Here is a 26,023-nt window from a genome sequence, read left to right as displayed (position 1 = left end):
GCAGTTATCACATCACACAGATACTGTACCTTGTAATACTGTGTTCACATATTTTAACACTTGCTGTAAAGATATATACACACGTCTGTCGATCCTCAACATAAATGATGGAAAGTCTGAGATAGCTTTCACCAACATATAATGCCAGGCCGCCACAAGTGCTACAATACTAAATGCGCAGGCCCTCCACAATCAGCCACTTTCCACGAACATAACAAGACTACGCTCCACGAACGTTTTAAGTCCAGTCCATTGCAGCCGTGTCACTCCAGTATCGTGTATCAGCACCACTTCCTTCCCGTACAGTGTGCCAGTTGTCGTTCCTTCATACAGTGTTACTGCTTGTAGTTGTAGTAGTTACATTACAATGTCCCTGGTTGCCGCCGTATGATCAACCTTTATAGACATCAACATCCCCCTCCTCTCAGATGATACGTCTGGATTGGTGCTTGCCAGCCAACTATGAGTGAACCTCATGCCCAGAACTTCTCCTTGCTCCCAAGAGATAAACAAAGTCTGGGGTTTATTACATGAGTCAACGAACTTCCCTAATACAACAACAAGCTCATCTCATCAGGCTGGGATATATACATGACTCATGGAATATCCCGACACAAGTACATCACAACAAACACTGGGGTAGCCACATGACTCATAGAAATTACCAGAGTTATTAAAGCAATGTTTTCCCACTCGTGCAAAACAAATTACTCATACCTACATATGTGGATATCTTCCACCTTACAAATATAAATGGCAAAATATACAAATGAAATACTGATAATAATAACAATAATAATAATAATAATAATAATAATAATAATAATAAATCGAATACTGACAATAATATCTCTAACTTCTACATATAATTCGGGGGTGTGATATATGTACTATCACATAACGCCCCCTTGGTGAATCGATGATATCACATATTATGATTTACCATAAAACTTCATACATAACCTTATAATGACATAACTGAACACTTAATTTACTGTAATAATGATATATACATTGCGTCTACTGCATTGTATTCGCACACACGAAATACAATTTGTCCAAACAATAATAATAATAATAATAATAATAATAATAATAATAATAATAATAATAATAATAATAATAATAATAATATGGCTATATACACACAACTCTGATTGTTTCATATACCATTGAGCACAATCCCTTCTTGCTACTGTACACATAACTCATAATTGATAATATATACATCCAAGGTGCAGATCCTATCTCTTATATCTGCGAAGGCTATAGATATTACATGTCCCAAGGACCTTGTCGTCAGAGGTTTGAAACTGGTAAGCACACTTGCCTATACTACTGTCCACAGTATACGGACCCTGATATTAATGAAAAAACTATACATAAACTTAACACTGGCATCGATAGACGAGGAATGTGTACCGTAATAAAATCCGAATACATCTCGAATACAATCTATCTTACACACAAACATTCATCCCATCCAGTCACACAAGAAGCATACAAGCTTTCATTCAGAACATTCATAACAAAGAAATCCATATTTCTGAAATATTCGGGAATCTTACTATGTTTACTCTTCCGCAAACTCATAATTAATGCAAGCAAACAAATCACATACTTTTTCACACATTCCACCTCGATATCACACAGCACGTCATTCAAATCATTCACACAAGTCTCGGAATTAAATAAAACATTACACACTCGCTTGGATAGACTTTTTTTCATCTCACGCACACTTCCATTCTCACTCACGTTCACTCTATTATTGTAATTCGTACCATAATACACTTTGAAATTGCTGTCATTACTACTTAATGACCCAACAATCAAGTCATCTTCACCACCTTCCATATCAGCTCCTACTTGCACCACTTTCATGCCAACAACACTGCTACTTTCGACTCTCTTATCAGAAGTTTCATTAATCTCAATGTCACCATTTTCACACATAATGGACCTACTTTACTCTCCTCACGTACACTTAAATCAACAAAAACATCCTCATGATGTATACTCCGTGAACACTCTTCACTCAAAAAACAACCTTCATCAACTTCACAAAAACTTCACTTTCAATTTAAGAAACTTCCACAAGATTATCGATCGCAACACCGCTATTACCATCACCACTAGCACAAAGTAAGACATCCGACACATCATTCTTACTTTCATCACGCCCCCTATTCTCAAAATCTCCCTGAACACAAAACACATGGTCATACAATAATTCCTCTTTCACGTCTAAATCATTACTCACCTGTTTCATCAGGTGAATAGGAATTTCGGTATCGGACTGCCTATCTGACCCAACTAAGAAGTCCGATTCCGGTTTAAATTACTTGACGTGGACTGTTCACAATTATCATGTCTCGGCACTTGATCTGGAGGTCTTTGATCCGTATGCCCCCTACTTTCTGATTCCCCTTGATTAGGTCTTCTGCCATAATATTCCTGGTGATTACCTCCTTGATTAGAGTGTCTGTTTCCCCTTCCGGAATTACCACCCTGATTCCCTTGCCTAGAATGACTGAAATTCTGATTATTCCTATCTCCCCCTACCTGATCACCTTGTCTCCCATTATCCCCGTAATTCCTACCTTCACTTTGCCTAGTCCTCCCTTGCCCTTCCAAAGCATCAAATCTCTCTAACAGCTGCTCTAATTCTTTAATCGTAACAATATTCTGCATACATGCAGCTAATCCGACCTTCTCAGGAAAATGCCTCAACATCTGGCGGACTGTATCTCTCTCCGATGCTAGACCTTCAATATTCTGGCTGATCAGAACATGCGCCAAGAAATACTCCGTCATAGACACACCTTCCTGAGGTCTATATTTGCCAAATAGCACGCGATACCTTTCCCTTCCCTGAATGGATTCGCTCCAAAATTTAGAACAAAATATCTCCCTAAATTCCTCTAAACTCGAAATACCCTGTCTATAAACTTGAAACCAGGATCTCGCTTCTCCAACAAATGCAACATCCAACATCTCATCAACCTTACTCCACTCAATCAAACCATCGTCAAGATTCTTGGAAAACCGTTTCTCCACCGTTTTCAAGAATTCCATCGGATTAAACTGCCGACCATTAAACTTGGGTAATTCTGAGTCCTTCGTACAAGATAGGTACCTATTACATATGCTGCTGCCTACTTGGATTTGACTGATCTCCTGCCTTAATTTCACATGACATGTTTAAATTCCTTCTTCCACTACCATTCTGGCATTTCCTTCTATTGACTTGAGGTTATCTTTTACCGACTTAAGGTCTTTCTCCAATTTCTCATTCTTCTCATCTATACGCTTCGCTAAAACGTTCTGATTGGATTTAATTGTATGTATTACTACGACTTTATCTACCACTATTTTTATTCTCTTATCACATTCCTTGCTGTTTTCAACAAATTCTTTCCTAACTACATTAAATCGGCATTCAAATTTCTCAGTCAATTCCAAGCGTTGAGCTTCTACCTTATTGTTGACTTCCTGAATTTCCCTGCTTTGATGGTCAAACTTCTGGTTTAATTTGTCTATTCTACCATTCACAGCACTGCTTAAACTATCAATTTTACTAGACAATTCAACACTCACTGAATGTAATTCCTTACTCTGATTCTCAATCTTACTGGCCAATTCCGTACTAAGTGAATTTAATTCACTATTAATACTGTATATTTCATTACTTAGAAAGCTCAATTCACTATTCAACTCTTTACTCTGACTATCAATCTTACTGTACAATTCAACACTATTATTATCGATTTTACTGGACAATTCAACATTATTATTATCGATTTTACTGGACAGTTCTACATTATTATTATCGATTTTACTGGACAATGCATCACTTTTACTGTTAACAACAATACTCTGATTATCGATTTTAGTGTTAACAGCATTTAATTCAACAGTCACTGAATTTAATTCCTTACTCTGACTGTCAATCTTACTGGACAATTCATTAAATAGCGATTTAATCATACTAAAAGTTAAAGCCTTCCCTGGATCCCCTACATTCTGAGTTTGAGACGGGTTACTCGGTTCCTCACCTATCGTTGTCAATTGATATTTCCTACTATCAGCCATTTCGCTAGTCTAACTTAAATTAGATAAACTCAATGTGGTGGAATTCTTTTGACTTCTCCTTTCCTGATTCTTAGTATCAGCAACTTTAACGACCTCTCTATTTCTCAATTGTATAATACTCGACTCGCTAAAACATTTCTTCATACTCCAAAATACACATGAAACACTTCACTGACATAGCTTTCTGAATTCCATCCACACCTGACAAGTGCACCTACGCTAATAAGCCTAACAGATGTACCAATCATTCAGCCACACGTTGGGAAGTCAATTGTAACTATTTCATGACTACCATAATAAATAAAATCATGAATAAAAAATCTAAATAAAATTACTCAAAAACTTAATAAAATTAATAAGCATAATTAACCGAAATGTCTGTAGTATGGGCGCCAGAGTTCACCAGAATGGATCCCTCGAATTTAGATAAGAGCATGATAAACTTTATATCCCAGGGCGTGTACATAATGCTGCGTACTGGCTCATCTGCTGCAGGCCTTACCTAACCTCCTGAAAACGACTAAATAGGTAGGAACTGCACCTAGGTTCATTAATAACTCCGCTGATTCTAAAATAGCTAACTATATTTTTAACAACATCCGTGCATGAGCACCTCATCAACACACAAAATTATACATATAATACACACACAAAATATTGCTGGAAGACTCCATATTTACAACAACAACAATAATGAAAACCGTGGGAAAACGAAAGCGAGAATTAAGCTACCATTTGTAGATAGTCCGATGAACAATGTACATGTATGAAGATAAATACCCTTCACTGTCTCTGTATCAATTCGACTTACCGATTCTCATAATCGGCAGTTATCACATCACACAGATACTGTACCTTGTAATACTGTGTTCACATATTTTAACACTTGCTGTAAAGATATATACACACGTCTGTCGATCCTCAACATAAATGATGGAAAGTCTGAGATAGCTTTCACTAACATATAATGCCAGGCCGCCACAAGTGCTACAATACTAAATGCGCAGGCCCTCCACAATCAGCCACTTTCCACGAACATAACAAGCCTTCGTGACTTCAGGATTGCACTCATTGTTGTCCATTATTGTTTTCAAATTAGCATGATATTTATTGATGAACTCATCCATCTTCATTATTTCACTTCATTTCCCACGCACTACAGTGATATCACACAGTGTTTACACGTAGCCGGCTTCGAATTCATGTCCGTTGGTTGTCACAACATGATTGCTGTACATTTGGCTCGACTCAAGGAAAGACCGATAAGTCACATAATCAACTCACGTAATTACTCCACGCACACTGGACCACTAAACGGATACCACTCGACAAGAAAACAACACGATACAACTCGACACCAACCACTGAACTACACCACCTCTTTTATATACTGTGCCTGGTGATGGAGTTCTAGTACTGTATCTTCGGGGTGGCGACAGAGTGAGAGTAAGCGACAGAGACAGAAGTTGATAATGAGAGATAATAACACCCAACACTGTCAAGAAATTCAGAGTGAAGAAGTGTTACTGAAATTAATGAGGAAAACAATATAATTTTAACCACATGAATATCCGATATGATAGATTTTCTTCGGGAATTGTGATGCCACGGATCTCCTATTCTAATCTCCATCCTGAGCTGGAAGTTCGTTATTTTTGCTTATTCCAGGCAATTGCCATGATGGTGCTTTACGCTAAACGATAGATTACTCTCTACTATTCCAGGAAGGTTATAGAAACAGTGAACCAATACAGAACTCTTAAATGATCAAATCATCAGATTGAACCCCTCATAAATCTCTCCACCGAGCGCGTTGGCCGTGCGGTTACGGTCGCGCAGCTGTGAGCTTGTTTTGGGAGAGAGTGGATTCGAACACCACTGTCGGCTGCACTGAAGAATATTTTCTTAGGTTTCCCAATTTCGTACAAGGAAAGTGCTGGGGTTGTTGTTGTTTGAGTCATCAGTCCATAGACTGGTTTGATGCAGCTCTCCATGCCACCCTATCCTGTGCTAACCTTTTCATTTCTACGTAACTATTGCATCCTACATCTGCTCTAATCTGTTTGTCATATTCATACCTTGGTCTACCCCTACCGTTCTTGCCACCTACACTTCCTTCTAAAACCAACTGAACAAGTCCTGGGTGTCTTAAGATGTGTCCTATCATTCTATCTCTTCTTCTCGTCAAATTTAGCCAAATCGATCTCCTCTCACCAATTCGATTCAGTATCTCTTCATTCGTGATTCGATCTATCCATCTCACCTTCAGCATTCTTCTATAACACCACATTTCAAAAGCTTCTATTCTCTTTCTTTCTGAGCTAGTTATCGTCCATGTTTCACTTCCATACAATGCCACGCTCCACACAAAAGTCTTCAAAAACATCTTTCTAATTCCGATATCAATGTTTGAAGTGAGCAAATTTCTTTTCTTAAGAAAGCTCTTCCTTGCTTGTGCTAGTCTGCATTTTATGTCCTCCTTACTTCTGCCATCGTTGGTTATTTTACTACCCAAGTAACAATATTCATCTACTTCCTTTAAGACTTCGTTTCCTAATCTAATATTTCCTATATCACCTGCCTTCGTTCGACTGCACTCCATTACTTTTGTTTTGGACTTATTTATTTTCATCTTGTACTCCTTACCTAAGACTTCATCCATACCATTCAGCAACTTCTCGAGATCTTCTGCAGTCTCAGATAAAATAACAATATCATCGGCAAATCTCAAGGTTTTGATTTCCTCTCCTTGGACTGTGATTCCCTTTCCAAATTTCTCTTTGATTTCCTTTACTGCCTGTTCTATGTAAACATTGAAAAGGAGAGGGGACAAACTGCAGCCTTGCCTCACTCCTTTCTGGATTGCTGCTTCTTTTTCAAAGCCCTCGATTCTTATCACTGCAGACTGATTTTTATACAGGTTGTAGATAATTCTTCGTTCTCGGTATCTGATCCCTATCATCTTCAGAATCATAAATAGCCTGGTCCAATCAACATTATCGAATGCCTTTTCTAGATCTACGAATGCCATGTACGTGGGCTTGTCCTTCTTGATTCGATCCTCTAAGATCAGACGTAAAGTCAGGATTGCTTCACGTGTTCCTACATTTCTTCTGAAGCCAAATTGATCTTCCCCCAACTCAGCTTCAACTTGTTTTTCCATTCTTCTGTAAATAATACGTGTTAAAATTTTGCAGGCATGAGATACTAAACTAATAGTGCGGTAGTTTTCACACCTGTCAGCACCGGCTTTCTTGGGAATAGGTATAACAACATTCTGCCGAAAATCGGATGGGACTTCTCCTGTCTCATACATCTTGCACACTAAATGAAATAACCTTACCATGCTGGTTTCTCCTAAGGCAGTCAGTAATTCAGAGGGAATATCATCAATTCCAGGTGCCTTGTTCCTATTTAGGTCACTCACAGCTCTGTCAAACTCTGACCTCAAAATTGGGTCTCCCATTTCATCAGCATCAACAGCCTCTTCATGTTCCAGAACCAAATTATCTACATCGTTACCTTGATACAACTGTTGGATATGCTCCTGCCATCTTTCTGCTTTGTCTTCTTTCCCTAGAAGTGGCTTTCCATCTGAGCTCTTAATATTCATGCACCTAGATTTCCTTTCTCCAAAGGTTTCCTTGATTTTCCTGTATGCAGCATCTACCTTTCCCAGGACCATACAGCCTTCGACATCCTTGCACTTCTCCTTCAGCCATTCTTCCTTAGCTACCTTGCACTTTCTATCCACTTGATTCTTTAATCGCCTGTATTCTTTTCTGCCCTCTTCATTTCTAGCATTCTTGTATTTTCGTCGTTCATCAATCAGGTCTAGTATCTCCTGAGTTATCCACTGATTCTTAGTTGATCTTTTCTTCCTTCCTAACATTTCTTCAGCAGCCCTACTGACTTCATTTTTCATGACTCTCCACTCTTCCTCTACTGTGTTTCTTTCGGCCTTTTCATTTAGTCCTTGTGCAACATGTTCCTTGAAACAATCCGTCACACTCTTTTCTTTCAACTTGTCTAGATCCCATCTTTTTGCATTCTTTCCTTTCTTCAATTTCTTCAACTTCAGATGGCATTTCATGACCAACAAGTTGTGGTCAGAGTCCACGTCTGCTCCTGGGAAAGTTTTGCAATCCAACACCTGGTTTCTGAATCTCTGCCTAATCATAATGGAGTCTATTTGATACCTTCCAGTGTCTCCAGGTCTCGTCCACGTATACAGCCGTCGTTTGTGGTGTTTTAACCAAGTATTGGCGAGGACTAAATTATGGTCAGTGCAGAATTCAACCAGCCGACTTCCTCTTTCGTTCCTTTGTCCCAATCCAAATTCTCCTACTGTGCTACCATCTCTTCCTTGGCCTACCACTGCGTTCCAGTCTCCCATCACAATTAGATTCTCGTCACCTTTGACATATTGTATTAAATCTTCTATCTCCTCATATATTCTTTCAATTTCTTCATCATCCGCTGAACTAGTAGGCATATAGACCTGCACTATTGTGGTGGGCATTGGTTTGGTGTCTATCTTGGCGACAATAATTCTTTCACTATGCTGGTCGTAGTAGCTTATCCGCTGCCCTATTTTCTTATTCATTATTAAACCAACTCCTGCATTACCCCTGTTTGATTTCGTGTTGATAATTCGGTAGTCGCCTGACCAAAAATCCTGTTCTTCCTGCCAACGTACTTCACTTATACCAACTACATCTAACTTTAGCCTATCCATCTCCCTTTTCAGATTCTCTAACCTACCACAACGATTCAAACTCCTAACATTCCACGCTCCGACTCGCAGAATGTCAGTATCCATCTTCCTGATGATCGCCCCCTCTCGTGTAGTCCTCACCCGGAGATCCGAATGGGGGACTAGTTTACCTCCGGAATATTTTACCCGGGAGGAAGCCATCTTCAGTACATCTTTCATACAGAGAGAGCTGCATGTCCTCGGGAGGTGGTTACGGCTGTAGTTTCCCGTTGCTTTCAGCCGTGTAGCAGTATCAACACAGCCAAGCCATGTTGAGTATTATTACAAGGCCGTATCCGTCAATCATCTAGACTGCCGCCCTTGCAACAACCGAAAGGCTGCTACCCCCCTTTCGATGAACCATTCGTTAGTCTGGTCTCTCAACAGATACCCATCCGATATGGTTGCACCTGCGGCTCGGCTATCTGCATCATTGGGACACGCAAGCCTCCCCACCGCGGCAAGGTCACATGGTTCGCAGAGGAGGAAGTGCTGGGGATGTACCTTAATTAAGGCAACAGATGCTTCCTTCCCACTCCTAGCCCTTTCCTATCCAATCGTCGTCATAACACCCATCTGTGTTGATGCGAGGTAAATAAAATTGCCAAAGAAATAAATGAATCTTGTCCTTCCACAACTGTGCCTTGAGAAAAGAATGCTGTCACCCTACAGACTAGACGATAAAGAAGGATTTTCATTTCTAACTCCAGTTTAGAATTGTCTGTGTTCATTCATGGCTACTCAAGTAACTTTTTAATATTCCCTAGCATCCAATTTAAGAGACAGTCATAACCTTGTATAGCAGTTCTGGTTTATGTCGCTCAATTAATATCGGCCACTTGGCGCCGCTATAAAAATGCAGTAACACGGCTAATGATGCAGCAATACAGAGCAGGGTATTACTTGACCCACTTGGAATGCCTGACGACGTCTTGTATCAAGTCAGAGGCGGCAACACACACACACACACACACACACACACACACACACACACACACACACACACACACACACACACACACACACACACACACACACACACACACACACACACACACACACACACCGTTCTTGTGTATGGAACTGCGTTCTGTATTTGGCCACATATGATACATTATTCAAAATTTACTGAAATCTAATCGTACTGTCATCACAGTAAAAGATTTTCTGTTCTTGCACGGGATTAACTTGCAATCCAAATAATGTCACTCTTATTTTCAGACCCATGCCCATGCACGTTTCCACCAAGAAGTATATCAGAATGGTATTTGTGTATTATCCTACCGAGCGAGTTGGCCTTGTGGTAAGGGGCGCGCATCTGTGACCTTGCGTTTGGGGGATAGTGTGTTCGAACACCACTGTCAGCAGCCCTGAAGATGGTTTGTCGTGGTTTCTCATTTTCACATCAGGCAAATGTACCTTAATCGTTTACGAGTTACGGACACTCCAGTTTTTGCACGGGAAGTATTGGTGACAGCCTTAACTGGCACATCCAATGTTGAGTAGCTGTTGATAGGCTGGTGTACGAGCAGGTACTGCATTCTAATACAAAAGGTGCTGAACATGTCAACCATGCACTTGAACATGCCACTTAACCGTTGGACACGTTCGAACACTCCAAGCATCGATGGCAACCTTGATCTATACCAGGGCCTCTCAGGGTGCATGCGCTTGGTGCAAAAGACGACTTCCTTTAGTTGACCAGAGTGCAGACCCTCCACTCCTCGATTTGGAGCAATGGCGCTTACTCTCTCTTTCCTCACGCCTGTCTCGCTCGCTCCCCCTGTCTCCCTCTATCACACTTGCTCCGTAGCGCTCTAAACCCGAGCTGACTTGAGCCGAGTAGAGCCGAGCTTAGCCGAGCTTAGCCGAGTAGCCTAGAGACGAAGCGTTGGTCCGAGCTGAACCGAGCGGGACCGATGCACAGTGCACGGAGCTCTTGCGCCACGATTTGCACGCGTGAGATTTTGGGCGTTTGAGAGGCCCTGATCTATACGTTGACGAAGTATAGTACTCAATGTCAGTAACGGCATGCCTGACTCCAAACATAATCCTAAATACGAACTATCCCCCCTTCATGCCAATAACTATTAAAGGCGTGGCTCTTAAACGACCGACCGTAGGGCCAATCTTCATAGGGACCTTTTGTGTTGTTTCGCGGTGTACTCACCACCGATGATTCCTTCCCACATGTTTGGGAACACCGTGCATAAACGTTACATATAAGTTATACGAAGTTTTACCATCAATTAATACGAACCTAAACATTATGTCGCGTAGCCGAAAGTACGATGATAATCTTTTTTATTTTATTAATATTGCAAGTTGCTTTACGTCGCACCAGCACAGGTAGGCCTTATGGCGACGATGGGAGAGGGCTAGGAGTGGAAAGGAAGCAGCCGTGGCCTTAATTGAGGTACAGCCCCAGCATTTGCTAAGTGTGAAAATGGGAAACCACGGAAAACCATCTTCAGGGCTGCCGATAGTGGGGTTCGAACCCACTATCTCCCGAATACTGGACACTGGCCGCACTTAAGCGACTGCAGCTATCGAAATTGGTCTTAGCAATTAAATCGCTTCCTGTTTATGTTATTACACAAAGTGCTATTGGCTAATGATAAGTACATTATTTAATACAATAAATGCATTCAACTTATTTACCTCCTCTTTGAGAAGGATGTCGACTTGAGTCATAACAGAAAACATATCCTCCTTGAGAAGAAGGCTGACTGTGTCATACAGCAGATGGGGTCTGATGAATAATAAGTAATTTACACTCTTGTGCGAGAGTTGCTTGCGTTGTTATCCGATAATTACTAAGTATATAAGTTACTTATCATCTTGATACATGTTAATGACTGATAAGGAATATCGGGTCATTGCAATTATTCACTAGTCACACATGGGTTTTTGCATGCAGTTTCTAGCTCAAATAACTTTCGAAACAAATTTGGTCAATCCAGTCTAGTCTGAAAGCATATGCTGTGAAGAAAGTAGCCTTGTAGGCTAATATTGTGTTCGGAATATCTTTGTCGAAGGCTATACTGAACATTTCACATTCTTACGACTGTAGCATGTCCATGAAAAACCATAGGATCGAGTTATTTGGCTGAATAAACAGCTTCTGTTCAAACAGACTGGAGTTCGATTTACCAGCCAGGGCGGTGATTATAACTGTGTACCGTTAATTCTTCTATGTTGTGGATTGGGTGTTTTTTGTTTGTCTTAAGAGACATCCCTTCATACTTACACCACACACTATACTACCAACCACCACACAAGCACTGCATAGTGAATAAAACCTACCACGTTCAGGAAGACCATCCGGCCGTAAAACTGAACCAAATCCACACGAAGTTCCGACCTCAAGCAATTGAAGAAAGTCCAGGAAGAATAAAAGGTGAGACAGTGGGAACTGTGCTTAATTCGGAACACCTGAAATTTGTGAGAAATTCACTACTAACGTAAGATTAAGATGCTTTAGATGTCAGTTTAAATTAAACTATAACCCTGTGACAGATTAGGTATATTTGTTATTTAGATAGTTATTACATTTGTCTTCCTATAAGGTAATACTGTTGTTGCGTTTATGAACATTCTTGAGCATTGAGGTTAATCTATATAGGCAGGAACTCAATAATTATTAGGAAATTCTCCGGACTGGGCTTCAATTACCGAGAGTTTACCATTTAAATTGTCAGTAAAACCGCTATATAAACCAAAGTTTAGAGAAGCTTTCTCGTAACAAAGGCGTCAGGGCCCTGGATCCGTAATATAAGGTGTTCAGGTTCGAGGTCATAGCGAAGTTTGTTTTAATCATTTTCCCTTTTTTCGCTTCTCTCCATTTCTTTACAAAGTGACCTTTTTTAATTCGCAACAAAATGTGATTTCTGACCCGATACGTCTTTTGATAACGTATATCAATACCTGCTACATTATTAAAGTTGTGTACCACAGTTATTTTCCTTAAGGAACTCTGGTTTATTAGGATATGTTTTTTATATATGCCATTCATCAAAAAATGATATTACGATTAAACATTAGTGTTAAGGTACTCATCGACACTAGTGATGAAATTTCAGCAAATTTAGGTTTCTTGAAACTTATATCACGGATTCTAAGGGTATAAAACTAGTGGATTTCTGGCATAAAATAATCCAAAATGAATTTCTGTTTTTTTCCAAAGAAATTTTGAAAAAATAACAAGCATTTTTGGGACGTAATATCTCTGCTCCTATTCAACATAAAAGGTTCATTGTTGCTTCAGATTGCTTTGCAATACATTCTGAGTGTTACATAGCAGAATCATTTTCGTAGATTTCATAGGGCCAAATTTATTCATGTTTTTCCATAAATTGAATTATTCTCATAGAGAAAAATAATTTAATTGCAGGGGTCCGGACCTTTAATTTCAATGTAATTGTATTATTCTGCTATACAACATAATGAAGGATATACAGTTCAACCTTTTATTTTTCTTCCTGGTATAGATAAAAAAGCACAGAATTTAATTTTAAAATTAAAAGTAACTCTGGGGGCACTCGAACCTACGGACCTTCATTATGGAGGCAGTGACTTGATTGCTATGCTACGAGAAGACATTTTCAAATGTTCTCTTATATGACGGGTTATAACGAGTGTTTGAGAATTGAAAATCTGAAATCTCGAAAATCTTCAAATACTGAGGTTCCAGTCATGTATAATAGTAATAATCATTTATTGAAGCCATTTACCTTAAAAGAACTACATACAATAAAATAAAATAACATTTATTAATGAGTGAAAAATGTATATCGTGCATGAATGATCTGCCTGCATCGCCTTAGTCACTACAGAATTGAGTGAGAGTTATTCGTCTCTGTTGACACCATAGCGCATGGTACCGATCGCACCGTCTTCAAGGGGCAGTCAAATGAGATCGAGTCACGCGCCAAAAAGTATATTAAAACATTTCGTACCTCAAAATTAATCTTCAGAACTATTACGGCATTTATCTGTCTGGATGATGAGGCTCTCAAACTAATTTTTCCGGGCTGAGTGGCACTTGCCTTCTGACCCCAACTTGGCAGGTTCGATACTGGCTCAGTCCGGTGGTATTTGGAGGTGCTCACATACGTCGGACTCATGTCGGTAGATTTACTGGTACGTAAAATAACTCCTGCAGGACTAAATTCCGGAAATTCGGCGTCTCCGAAAACCTTAAAAGTTGTTAGTGGGACGTGAAACAGTTAATATTATTATTAAAAACTTATTTTTAAAAAAGCTTTCGGGCTTTCGACGGAACCACATCTGTACCTAGTCACACATATCACCGCTCGGCACAAACCAATGTCTGCGAATGTCTTCCTTCAAGCCGAGCGTGGGACTACAATCAATACACAGTGCTAGGAAGACTCGTTGCAGAAACTGAGGCACGCCGTAAAATCAAAACTCCCGGCCATGTTATCGAACAGAATTATCTTTCTTCACGCTAATGCCCGTCCCAAAACTGCCAACTCTGTGAGGAATACGCTTCAGAGACATGGGTGGGTAACCCTTCAACAACCTCTTGACAGGCAAGATCTCCCTATCCATGCGCTTTTTTTCACCTTTGGGGAGCTGAAGACATCGAATGGAAACGTGTGTGACAGGGTAGGGATGTGGTTCCATCGACAGCCAGCCAGCTTTTTCAAGAATTGGAGACCGTCTCGTCACAGTTTTGATGTTTACGTTTGAAGTACGGAATGTTTTACTGTACATTTTTGCAGGTGACGCGTTTTCATTTGACTACCCGTTACAGATTAATCTCGTGAAAGTTCAATAAAAGTGTCCGCCGCACCATAGACTCCTTGTCTGCCTATTATATTAAAAGCTACCACAAAAAGTACTTTGCCCACCTTAATTAAGAGGATGTATGCGCCATTCATAGTAAGGGACGTCCTATGGACTGCGTGATATAGTACTCCACCTTATCTAACACTTGTGCATTCCAGATGTGAAGATCGACCACGCCGGAGTATGCGCCAAGGACATCCCAGAGGGCGCAGGAGAGCCCGAAGACCCCTGCACTGAAGCTAGTGCTATGACTCCCATCATTGATAGGCCATTGTTTTGTGCTTCCGACGGCAAGACGTACTACAACGCCAAGCAGTACGCATGTGCTGTGCAGCGTGATGGTGATTGGTTCCGGTGTGAGTATTACAAGGAGTTCCTTCTGGTTCTGTTGTTGTATACAAACGAGAGTGTAATTAATGCACTGCATTATATTTCTGTGTGTTTCCATAGCAAATCACGAAAAAATAAAATCTTTCTCAGAAATCTGCATGTCGGTAGAGCTCGACAAGGTATCTGAATTTTTTTATAATTTTTTGGCTGAGTCAAAATTTGTTCTGTGGTTTATGTACTTTATAATCGTTCCCCTCCTTGGGGTGAGGTCTCTAGAATACAACCACGGTACCCACCTCCTTGTCATAAATCGCACCCAAAAAGGAGGAATCCCAATGGCTCTGAACTTCGGAGTGTAATTTCACGACCACAGATCCCCTAGCTGAGTCTAGCATTATTTCCACTCGTCTCGGGCTCATTTTCAACTTTTCTATCGGATCTCTGTTAGCCAACTCCAGTTCTCTTCCAAACTCGACGGTACTTGGGTTGGGAGGTCTAGGGATATTTTTTTTTTTTTGCTAGGGGCTTTACGTCGCACCGACACAGATAGGTCTTATGGCGACGATGGGATAGGAAAGGCCTAGGAGTTGGAAGGAAACGGCCGTGGCCGTAATTAAGGTACAGCCCCGGCATTTGCCTGGTGTGAAAATGGGAAACCACGGAAAACCATCTTCAGGGCTGCCGATAGTGGGATTCGAACCTACTATCTCCCGGATGCAAGCTCACAGCCGCGCGCCTCTGTGCGCACGGCCAACTCGCCCGGTGGGGATACTTTCATTTCGACGCCCTTTCTTTTGCCGATATCCTCATTCTTCCTAGAGTCGTAACTCTTCCATTTCTCCTTGTGATTAGTTTGAAGAGAGGATGCTTGCCTGGTTGCACTTCACCACCATCACCAAGAAGTTCTTTGTTTCCATGGATTTCATTGTTTAAACATTGGGCGATTTGTGGATAATTATACGGCATTCAATCTTAAAAATGCAAAAATACGAATATCTCTTATCTTCAATTTTCTCATCTCTACATTTCCTATACTTATGGACATTTATCCATTTCTTTGTGTTAATGGATGGAAATATATATATATTGCTAGGGGCTTTATTTACGTCGCACCGACACAGATAGGTCTTATGGCGACGATGGGATAGGATAGGCCTAGGAGTTGGAAGGAATCGGCCGTGGCCTTAATTAAGATACAGCTCCAGCATTTGCCTGGTGTGAAAATGGGAAACCAGGGAAAACTATCTTCAGGGCTGCCGATCATGGAAATATTTGTATTGTCAATACCAATATAGGAAATAGCAAAATCTGTTAATGTAATAGAATATCGGCAAATTGCTTGAGATTCGTATTAGATGTTACGCTTTCTACAGTGCATTTCTAACACTGGTCGACTGGCAGGCCAGCCTGCCTTCATTTAACACATCACTCCCCGCTCCACACCATAGCAAAAAGCACGCCACTTTCCTCACTTTGTCCGTGCATGACATGTCAATTAAAAATATGAAAATAAGGACTTGTCTGCCTCTGAGGTGTAGTGGTTAGCGTGATTAGCTGTCACCCCCGGAGGCCCGAGTTCGATTCCCGGCTCTGCCACGAAATTTGAAAAGTGGTACGAGGGATGGAACGGGGTCCACTCAGCCTCGGAAGGTCAACTGAGTAGAGGTGGATTCGATTCCCACCTCAGCCATCCTGGAAGTGGTTTACTGTGGTTTCCCACTTCTCCAGGCAAATGCCGGGATGGTACCTAACTTACAGCCACGGCCTCTTCCTTCCCTTTTCCTTGTCTATCCCTTCCAATCTTTCCATCCCCCACCAACGCCCCTGTTCAGCACAGTAGGTGAGGCCGCCTGGGCGAGGTACTGGTCATTCTCCCCAGTTGTATTCCCCGACCCAATATCTCACGCTCCAGGACACTACCCTTGAGGCGGTAGAGGTGGGATCCCCCGCTGAGTCCGAGGGAAAACCAACCCTGGAGGGTAAGCAGATTAAGAAAGAAAATAAGGACTTACCTTATTACAGGTGATGTTTAAATGTTCATCCACACTTTATTGACGTCGTGTTGGGAAACTCCGATCCACACGCATTAGTTCGCCTTCCGTAATAAAGGCTCTATCTCTCCTGATATGTTTCGTAGCTCACTATACTGAGCTCATTGAAACCCCGATTTCTTATCAAAGTCATCATAGGAATTTAGTAGGGGTATTTTCTCATTTTTTCTACGATTTCGTTTGCTTTCTCCTCATTATGTTACGGAGACGGACAGTGATTAGTCAATGGCAGGCAGGAAGGCCCCGCGCACCTACTGGCCGACAGACGAAACTCAGTGTAGTGTACTTAACGACTAAGTTTGCAAAATACAGCTTTAATGAAACAAAGGTTAAACTCTACGTACTAGGGAATATCCTATCCTACAGATTTTGATTTCATAATCGTCACTTACCTTATTACAGACTAGCTGATGCTATGCTTCGCTACGGAATTCTCAGAAAAATTGTCGTTGTGGTATCCCAATTGAAATCAACATAGATCAATACAATGGCGTTAGTAGGAATGTAGCAATTATCATAATATAAAATACGGTACTCGATTAAATGAAAAACCGCACATTTTCTCTTTTAACGAACAGTAATACGCTGCCGATCTAACGGTCCAAAGTGCCAGTGCTGGAATGACCAGGCCGCAGACAGCCATGAACACTCCTCTGCCATTGTTCAGTTAAATGTTCACGTTTCTCATTTTATTCAGTGTCTCAGAGGAGGGATTGAATAGCTCGAATGCTATGATAAACCAGTGTGTTACGTACCAGCAGTATCAGAAAATGTATAAACCAGAGGAAAGGCATACTAAAGAAGAATGTTGTCTAACTCTCCAGCTATTTCCCGCCAATATGCAAGCAGGTTGTTATACTCGGTACGCAGCAGTAATCCTATCTATCTGAGATGAGTGGCAGCAGAATTCATTAAGCACATCACGACAAACAATGATCAATGTAATGTTATTGTCGATCAATTTTATGAGCTTTCTCTATTGTAGGCCTTCATATTTAGTTTTCTTCCGACTCTGTGATATTAAAGCATCTTATAAAATAATTTACTGTAGACTGTAGTTCCTTATTCCCCGACTTTATATACCGAATTTCCTTAAAATCTCTTTACCCATTTTTTGTGACTCGGTGCTTGTTATATAGTATTAAATTTAGGATCATTTATGTCTTATACATTTTACCTTATCGGCTGTGATAACAGGGATATTCATGAATTTAAAATTTTTGTCGAGAATTCAATGTTAGGCCTTCCTCTAAGCTACCATTTTACTCAGCGAGAATGAAATTATTTATGGCCCAGATTTTAGCGACTTTTCCCCCGACTTAACATACTGATTTTCATTCAGTTCTGTTCAGCCGTTTTCTCGTGATGCACTTTCAGACAGACAGACAGACAGACAGACAGACAGACAGACAGACAGACAGACAGACAGACAGACAGACAGACAGACAGACAGACAGACAGACAGACAGACAGACAGACAGACAGACAGACAGACAGACAGACAGACAGACAGACAGACAGACATCATGGAAGATTAAAAAGGGCATTACCTTGTTATTGTGGACACGACCGATACAGAAATAAAATTCTTTTTAAATTTTGAGCAATGTACAGACAAAACTCTTATTTAATAAGTATAGTTTGTACGAAACTATTCACTTTCACTAAGTGCATTGACATGCAGTGTAAACTCACTAACGATTATCTGTTGAAGACACCATTATACAAAGGATAGGCAGGTGTTAGCCAAACCTTTAAGATGTAAAATCAGCAAAATTTGTGGAATATTCAGATTATGTAATTGAATGTTAATTCTCTCCGCCTCCCTCCCTGCCATGCTGTGTGCAGTCAATTAGTGTTTGTCGTGCTATGAAGACTACTGTCCAACCTGATGTCCTGTAAATATTGGAATGTTATGTGGACAACATGACGACTCTTCAGATGTATTGCTTGGCTTTGTAGACCAATTCCACTGCCTCTCATGTCAGACAAACCCTCAGCGAACCTCGCGAGGCTGAGTGGACTCCGTTCCGGTCCTAAATCCAGAACTGATATACTCGGACAAACCCAATGCCTCTAGGTACGAGATATACACATGCAGCTTATACATCATAGGAGTGGAACTAAAATGATATTATTTATAAGTTTATAAGAATTTTCAACTCTATTTAGAAATGTAATATGAATGTAGCGTGAATATTAAATTATAACTAAACGCAGTTTGTTAGACATTCCAAGCTGAAGCTGGATTTTGAATTAAACAAGGATTGTTTCGCTAGTAACATTTTACAAATTCTAATATTTCATTACATACAGTAATTATTTTTGTAAAAGTTTACAGGTTGACTAGTTTACTGTCTACCGACTTGCCACGACACTCAAGACAAGAGTAAACGGTAGTAATACATTTCACGAGCGTCTTCTTTTGGCGTATTGTACATACAATGAATATGGCTAAAACACAAAAAAATGAGAACTATATTATAAGCTTAACTAAGATGATTTATCAGTTTCGGTAAAATATCAGCATTTAAGAAACATTGTGGATGCTGCCTTTGGCTGAGTGATCAGCATAGTGGCTTTAGGTTCAGAGGGCAACGCGTACGATTCCCGTCCGTGTCAGGGAATTTAACTGCCCACAGTATTTTCCTCTAGCCCGGGGCCTTAATATACATTTTCATTTACAATGAACGCATCATACTGCAATCTACCACAGAAACACGCAGCAGTAAATACATCGCTCACGTCAGGAAAAGCACCTGGACGTAAATCTGAGTTACATCCATAGGAAGTGCCAACTCCAGGTAACTGATAGATGGTGAGGAAGAAGAAACATTGTGCATGGTCAGTACTTCATAGGAAAACCACCCGCTCTTTGTTAGAGGGACAGAAGTGAACCAGACATATTATCGCCACTACTACTTAAGACGTGCGACTCGTTGGCTGAATGGTTAGCGTACTGGCCTTCGGTTCAGAGGGTCCCGGGCTCGATTCCCGGCCGGGTCGGGGATTTTAACCTTCAATGGTTAATTCCATTGGCCCGGGAGCTGGGTGTTTGTGCTGTCCCCAACATCCCTGCAACTCACACACCACACATAACACTATCCTCCACCACAATAACACGCAGTTACCTACACATGGCAGATGCCGCCCACCCTCATCGGAGGGTCTGCCTAACAAGGGCTGCACTCGGCTAGAAATAGCCACACGAAATTATTATACTACTTAAGACAGTTCTTCAGTTAACTGATCGATTATTTGCGATGTTAGGAGGATACAGACCGGGTCACCAGCTTTCTTGAACTAGATATGGCATTAAACTCTGAGTTTACGGTACACATTTACACATTATGTTTAAGAATTATGTATATTCGTCTTTTTCGCCCTCGTATCAACTTCTTGGGGTCAGAACTTTTTGTGTAATTGTCCCAGTTTCAAAACAGGATACCATTTCTTAAGCCAGCCCTATGTGAGGAGAATTAATCACTAATCACCATTGTGCGTGTGAGTAATGTGGTGAGTTATGTGTAAACGAATATGAGTGCTCGAACGAACGCGAATACCCACACTAACTTAAGTGTTGTGATAGTCCTTTATCTGAAGTCTCAAGACACAATTCCAAGTCCCCGATCGGCGCGAATTACGTTTGTACAGTACTATTTAAACACAATTCACATTTAATCAGATACAATTCAGACGCTTGTAAATATTGACTACGGCGTTCCTTACCCGCAAAACGGTTTTGCTGAAGTAGGAAAACACCATGATTATCTTGGCCTGAAACGGGTTGTGTGGGAGCCTTTACATAGGTACCTGTTCTGACGACCGTACCGCGTAACCAACTCTCTTCGTTACCTAGATACCAAAAATATATTTACATATCTAATACTCACATATACTTAAATGCTTTAGTTACTCTAATCAGCACCAAGTACAGAAAACACGAAACAGGCCTCGTGTAATATATGCAACGGAGCAAGTGGCTGTTTGATGTGGGTCACGTAGCTATCAACTGGCATTGGGAGCTAGTGAGTTCGAACCCTACTGTCGGCAGCCTTGAAGATGGTTTTCCGTGGATTCCCAATTTTACACCGGGCAAATGCTCGGGCTGAACCTTAATTAAGGCTACGATCGCTTCCTTCCCACTCCCAGCTCTTTCCTGTTCCATCTTCTCCATAAGACCTATCTGTGTCTGTGTTACGTAAAACAGAACGTATAATAATTTTTTACGTTTCTTCAGTTGTTACAGATTTTAGGAAACGCCACATTTCCAGAATTGGATACTAACAACACTAAGTGGTAACATTTAAACACCCTCATATGCCATCCATCTCAGTTGAAACTAAATCCGTGAACTTGAGCACGGAGGGGCAACAATTTGTTGAATACGTATTTAATTTTCAAGAAAGCGTTGTAATTGAAATAAAACTTCAGCTTTATAGGTCATGGTCAGTACAAATAGCTGGTAAAAATGAGATTGTAAGTACAGAACAATACTGCCCAACCGGCCACCTAGCGGTTTCGCGTCGGATGGTATTCTATTACCATTGAGCTATGGTGGTCTGAGTTACATTTGTTCTCTTGCAAAAGATATAAGCTACAGCCAGCACAATACCAGAGTGCGCTCAAGTCCTATCGTTGTGGGGCAATTCACTGTTCTATTATTCAGATGATGTTTAATGCCTATAAAATTGCTAATTATTATTGCCCTTCTGTCATTCGAACAAAATTCCACGGAATACGTTTTATTTCATACGGTACTAAAAATACTCTAATCATAACAGCGTCAGTATGTTTCTGCGGTATACTTATTGTTTCCTTTTAATGCATTTATCAGGGATGGCTTATTCAGTAATTGAATACATACGGTATTGGTTCAATTTCCGTCTGTGCCAGTTAATTGGATTAGGTAACATGTGACAGGAAAGTCCCATGTACTTGTTGGATGGAGCTTAATCTAGGAGATTTAGTCCCTTATAATTAGACGCTTCACTTTGTTACCCCTGGTACACAACTACAGCGATTTGTGTTGCAATTACATGCTTTAGTTAATCAACTCTTGGTGCTGGATCATTTGTTAGTTCGTTTTACACATAAAAGAGTATGGTGGGCTCTATTAGCGGGACATTATCGTAACGTTGGAGGTAATAGATTTATAAACAGAGAGGCTCATAATAATATTACGTTAATATGAGACACGCTGGAGTAACGGGCTTGTAAGTTTGATAAGCGGTTGCTGTGCATACTGCAGTTTTATTAGCTTGAGGGTGAGTTAGTATTATCTGCTCAATATTTCATTACAACGTAATTCGTTGCCAACTACTGTGAACATAGTTACACACTGACTCATTGAAGTTGATACCTACTTTTACAGTGTGCGTTAAAAATTCTTATAAGGCATTCGTGAATCCTTCAGTTTAAACATGCCTTTTAGGAAATGAATCTGTATTTACTGACCTAAAATATCGATAGACTGATAGTTTATATCAAGTAACAAACTTTTATCTTCTAATATTTCCTGTCAGACATCCTTTGTAACAGCCCCTGTAATCAGAAGCACGATGAAGTTTTCATGCAAGGTCCATTAGGCATTTTTCATGCTTTTCTACAATTTGTTTGTTGTTCGGACTTTTTATGTCTTCATGAAGAATTTTATTTCTATAAGAATAAGAAAAAGAATAAGAATAAGAATAAGAATAAGAATAAGAATAAGAATAAGAATAAGAATAAGAATAAGAATAAGAATAGGAATAAGAATAAGAATAAGAATATTTGTATTGTTAGTTGCTTTACGTCGCATCGACACAGATAGGTCTTACGGCGACGATGGGACAGGGAAGGGCTAGGAGTGGGAAGGAATCGGCCGTGGCCTTAATAAGGTACAGCCCCAGCATTTGCCTGGTGTGAAAATGGGAAACCACGGAAAACCATCTTCAGGGCTGCCGACAGTGGGGTTCGAACCCACTATCTCCCGAATACTGGATACTGACCGCACTTAAGCGACTGCAGTAAACGAGTTCGGTAATAAGAATAAGAATAAGAATAATAAGAATAAGAATATCACAGTGACCAAATCAGCGTAGTACGGTAGGTAGGGTTTATTTTTCCACCCCAGCATAAAAATTATAATGTCTCCCCCGTTGCTTTTAGAGCTCATAGGTTGGTCAGAGTTAGTGTGATCAACTGATGATCCCAAGTTCATGGGATTGCCCATGGTCAATATAATGTACTATAGTGAGGTGTAACGGATTCTCAGGTTTTCAGGTCATAATTACTGAAATGTTGAAGACCTGTGGTCTGTTAGATGGTAGATAACTGGAGCGCAGAAATGGCTCGCAGGTGGCCTAGGTGGCATCACTTTAGCAGGCCTGAAACATCGTAGCTAAGAGCGTATTATAATTATATGATTAACTTTATATCTATATAGAAAGGAAGGAATAGTAATTTATAATTTAAAACCTTTAATGCTTCAGATATTCTTCTTCTTCTTCTTTTTCAAATGCCACATACGGTCCCCCAAATATTCGCGATCATCGTGGAGAAAGCACACCTTTCCTTAGCTAAATTTTTTCTTTAAATATAAAAATTTGATTTGTTCGGGGCGTCGACCTATGCCGAGCTATTGCCCCTACTTGCACCATATATGAGAAACCTGCGTGTATTATGTAAATGACGGAAGTGTAAAGAGTTGAATGTGAGGAAAGGAACGTTAAGGACGACACAAACATCCAGTCCCCAGGCCAGAGATATTAATCATTTACAATTAAAAACCCCTGACCCAGCCAGGAATCGAACCCGGGGCCGCTGGGTGACGGGCGGACGCGCTGCACCCTACACCGTGGGGCCGGACTTTCCTTTACTAACTTGAAGAGTTATTCGGTGTTGGTGTTGTTGTTGTTGTTGCAAGTCCAGTCTTTGATCTTTTGGAATCATGGCATCAGTTGTCTACCTTATAACATCAGATGTAGAAGCCCGTAGAACATGGCCTAAATAGACCCTTTTTGTGGTTTTGATGATGTTTACCAGCTCACGCTCAGCTCTAGCTCTCCTTAACACTTCATTATTTGTTACAAAATCTTTCCTGGATATTCAGGTCTAGAGAAGTATGGAGCATATCTCCGTGTGTATAAATTTAATTTGAAATATCGCCATACTTTAGATTAGAAGATAGGGTAAGGGTGTATTCTGCCCGAAGGCAGATCCGAACCTCCGCAGAGGTGTGCGTGAGCCGGAGTTTGCTTACGGTACGGTGGCCAGCTCCTTTCCGCTCCTCCATTCCCTTACCCCCCCCCCCGCCCCGCCACGCCCCGCCCTCAACAGCGCGTGGCAACCCATCCAAATTTTGACCACGCCCAATGTTGCTTAACTTCGGAGATCCCACGGGATCCGGTGTTTCAACACGGCTACTAGGGTTGTCAGATAAGGAGAGAACAGCATTACATCTGTGATATACGTCATCTCCTTACTACATGTCCTCATGGCCTACATTGTAGTTCAATGCGTATAAACCGTTCTTTCTTTCCCTTCCGTTCGAAGGGTGATTTATCTCTTTTGTATTTCAATATTGGAATCATATCTGACGACTGTGAGCCCTAAGATGGGCCTGGCATTGCTTCTAATTACCTGTCGCACATTCTCATTCATCTTAACCACAGACACTCTTTTGTCGTGTAGTCGAAATATATCATTCACTTCGGGTATGGAGCTTACGACTTCAATATTAGGGCCTCTTGAACTGAGTCATCAGCAATGAATCGTTCAAGCAGTGCAGTTCTAGAACACTTGTGGGAAAGTCTGTTAGTACCGTGAACGACAAAACAAACCACACTGAATTACATTGGTACAGTATACGCTCAAAGTGGGTACCATGATGTGCCACATATTGTTTTTTAACATTTTGATGATAATTGAAAATCCTGATGAAGAAAAATTGATCTGAGGACACAAAAAAGTGGCATTATCTGAGAGCGTAACTCGGGGATATTTGTGGATGGGCCGCCTGTCTTGAAAACTATTTCTTTCATAGGCATGTGAGGCCGTGAGATCCGGGGTACAGGACGGGTACAAAAATGGAGTTCCGCCATAAATTAGACGAACTACAAAATGTCGTTGTAGAAGGGTAGATATCTCCCCCGCCGTGTAGGGACTGTCCGTGATTCTCGTTTCTGGTGACGGTATTTGGGCGACCTGTTATCCCCTTTTGTTGATATAATAATGCTACCGTATCATCGGGCGAGTTGGCCGTGCAGTAAGGAGCGCGCAGCTGTGAGCTTGCATCCGGGAGATAGTGAGTTCGAACCTCACTGTAGGCAGCGCTGAAGATGATTTTCCGTGATTTACTATTTTCACACCAGGCGAATGCTGGAGCTGTGCCTTAATTAAGGCCATGGCCGCTTCCTTCCCACTCTTATTACATCGTCGTCATAAGACCTAATTGTGTCGGTGCAATATCAAGAACATTATAGATACCCTGTCACTGAAACTGTCACCGACAGCTAGCGTTATTTTGTTATTTGGTGGCTCCTTATTACATAGCTCCTCGTACTGTTCTTTAACGTGAGGCAAACTGGGCCCATTCTGACACCCCATTCCGTATGATCAAAAATAATGTTCCAAAGTTAACACCTCCTTTGTTGTGAGAACCATAATTACATAAATCAACATAACACTTAATTCGCATTATGTCAAACTATTATACAGAGTGGTTGGAAACAGCGTGAATCTTGTATAGGGGTTTTAGAAGACTGATCATACTGGTAAATAATTTGAAAGAAATATTTCGATATCCCCTGCCGTAGACATTTTTCGCGGGCGAATTGGAATAGGCTTTGTAGATTTAACAACACCGCCTTGCAAAGTCCATTCGAATTCGCCCGCGAAGCAATCTGATAGGCTAACTTCAGTAGCTGATAAAATTCTAACGGTGCAAATATCGAATTACTAAAAAAAATATGTATCCGTATATTCAACCCCCTTA

At 40.8% G+C, this 26,023-nt stretch overlaps 1 protein-coding gene across 1 annotated transcript in view; it reads left to right on the top strand.

Moving 5' to 3' along the window:
• The window catches only part of LOC136858808 (serine protease inhibitor dipetalogastin-like), a 171,366-nt gene that overhangs the window by 95,369 nt on the left and 49,974 nt on the right, over positions 1–26,023 (top strand). The window contains exon 7 of the mRNA XM_068225748.1: positions 14,824–15,021. Within this exon, the coding sequence (XP_068081849.1) occupies positions 14,824–15,021 (198 nt within the window). The remainder of the gene's footprint in view (positions 1–14,823; positions 15,022–26,023) is intronic.

This window comes from Anabrus simplex, chromosome 1 (assembly GCF_040414725.1).
Source record: "Anabrus simplex isolate iqAnaSimp1 chromosome 1, ASM4041472v1, whole genome shotgun sequence".
Lineage (NCBI taxonomy): Eukaryota > Metazoa > Arthropoda > Insecta > Orthoptera > Tettigoniidae > Anabrus > Anabrus simplex.
The sequence above is the reverse complement of the archived record's forward strand: the minus strand, read 5'-3'. Positions and strand labels throughout refer to the sequence as shown.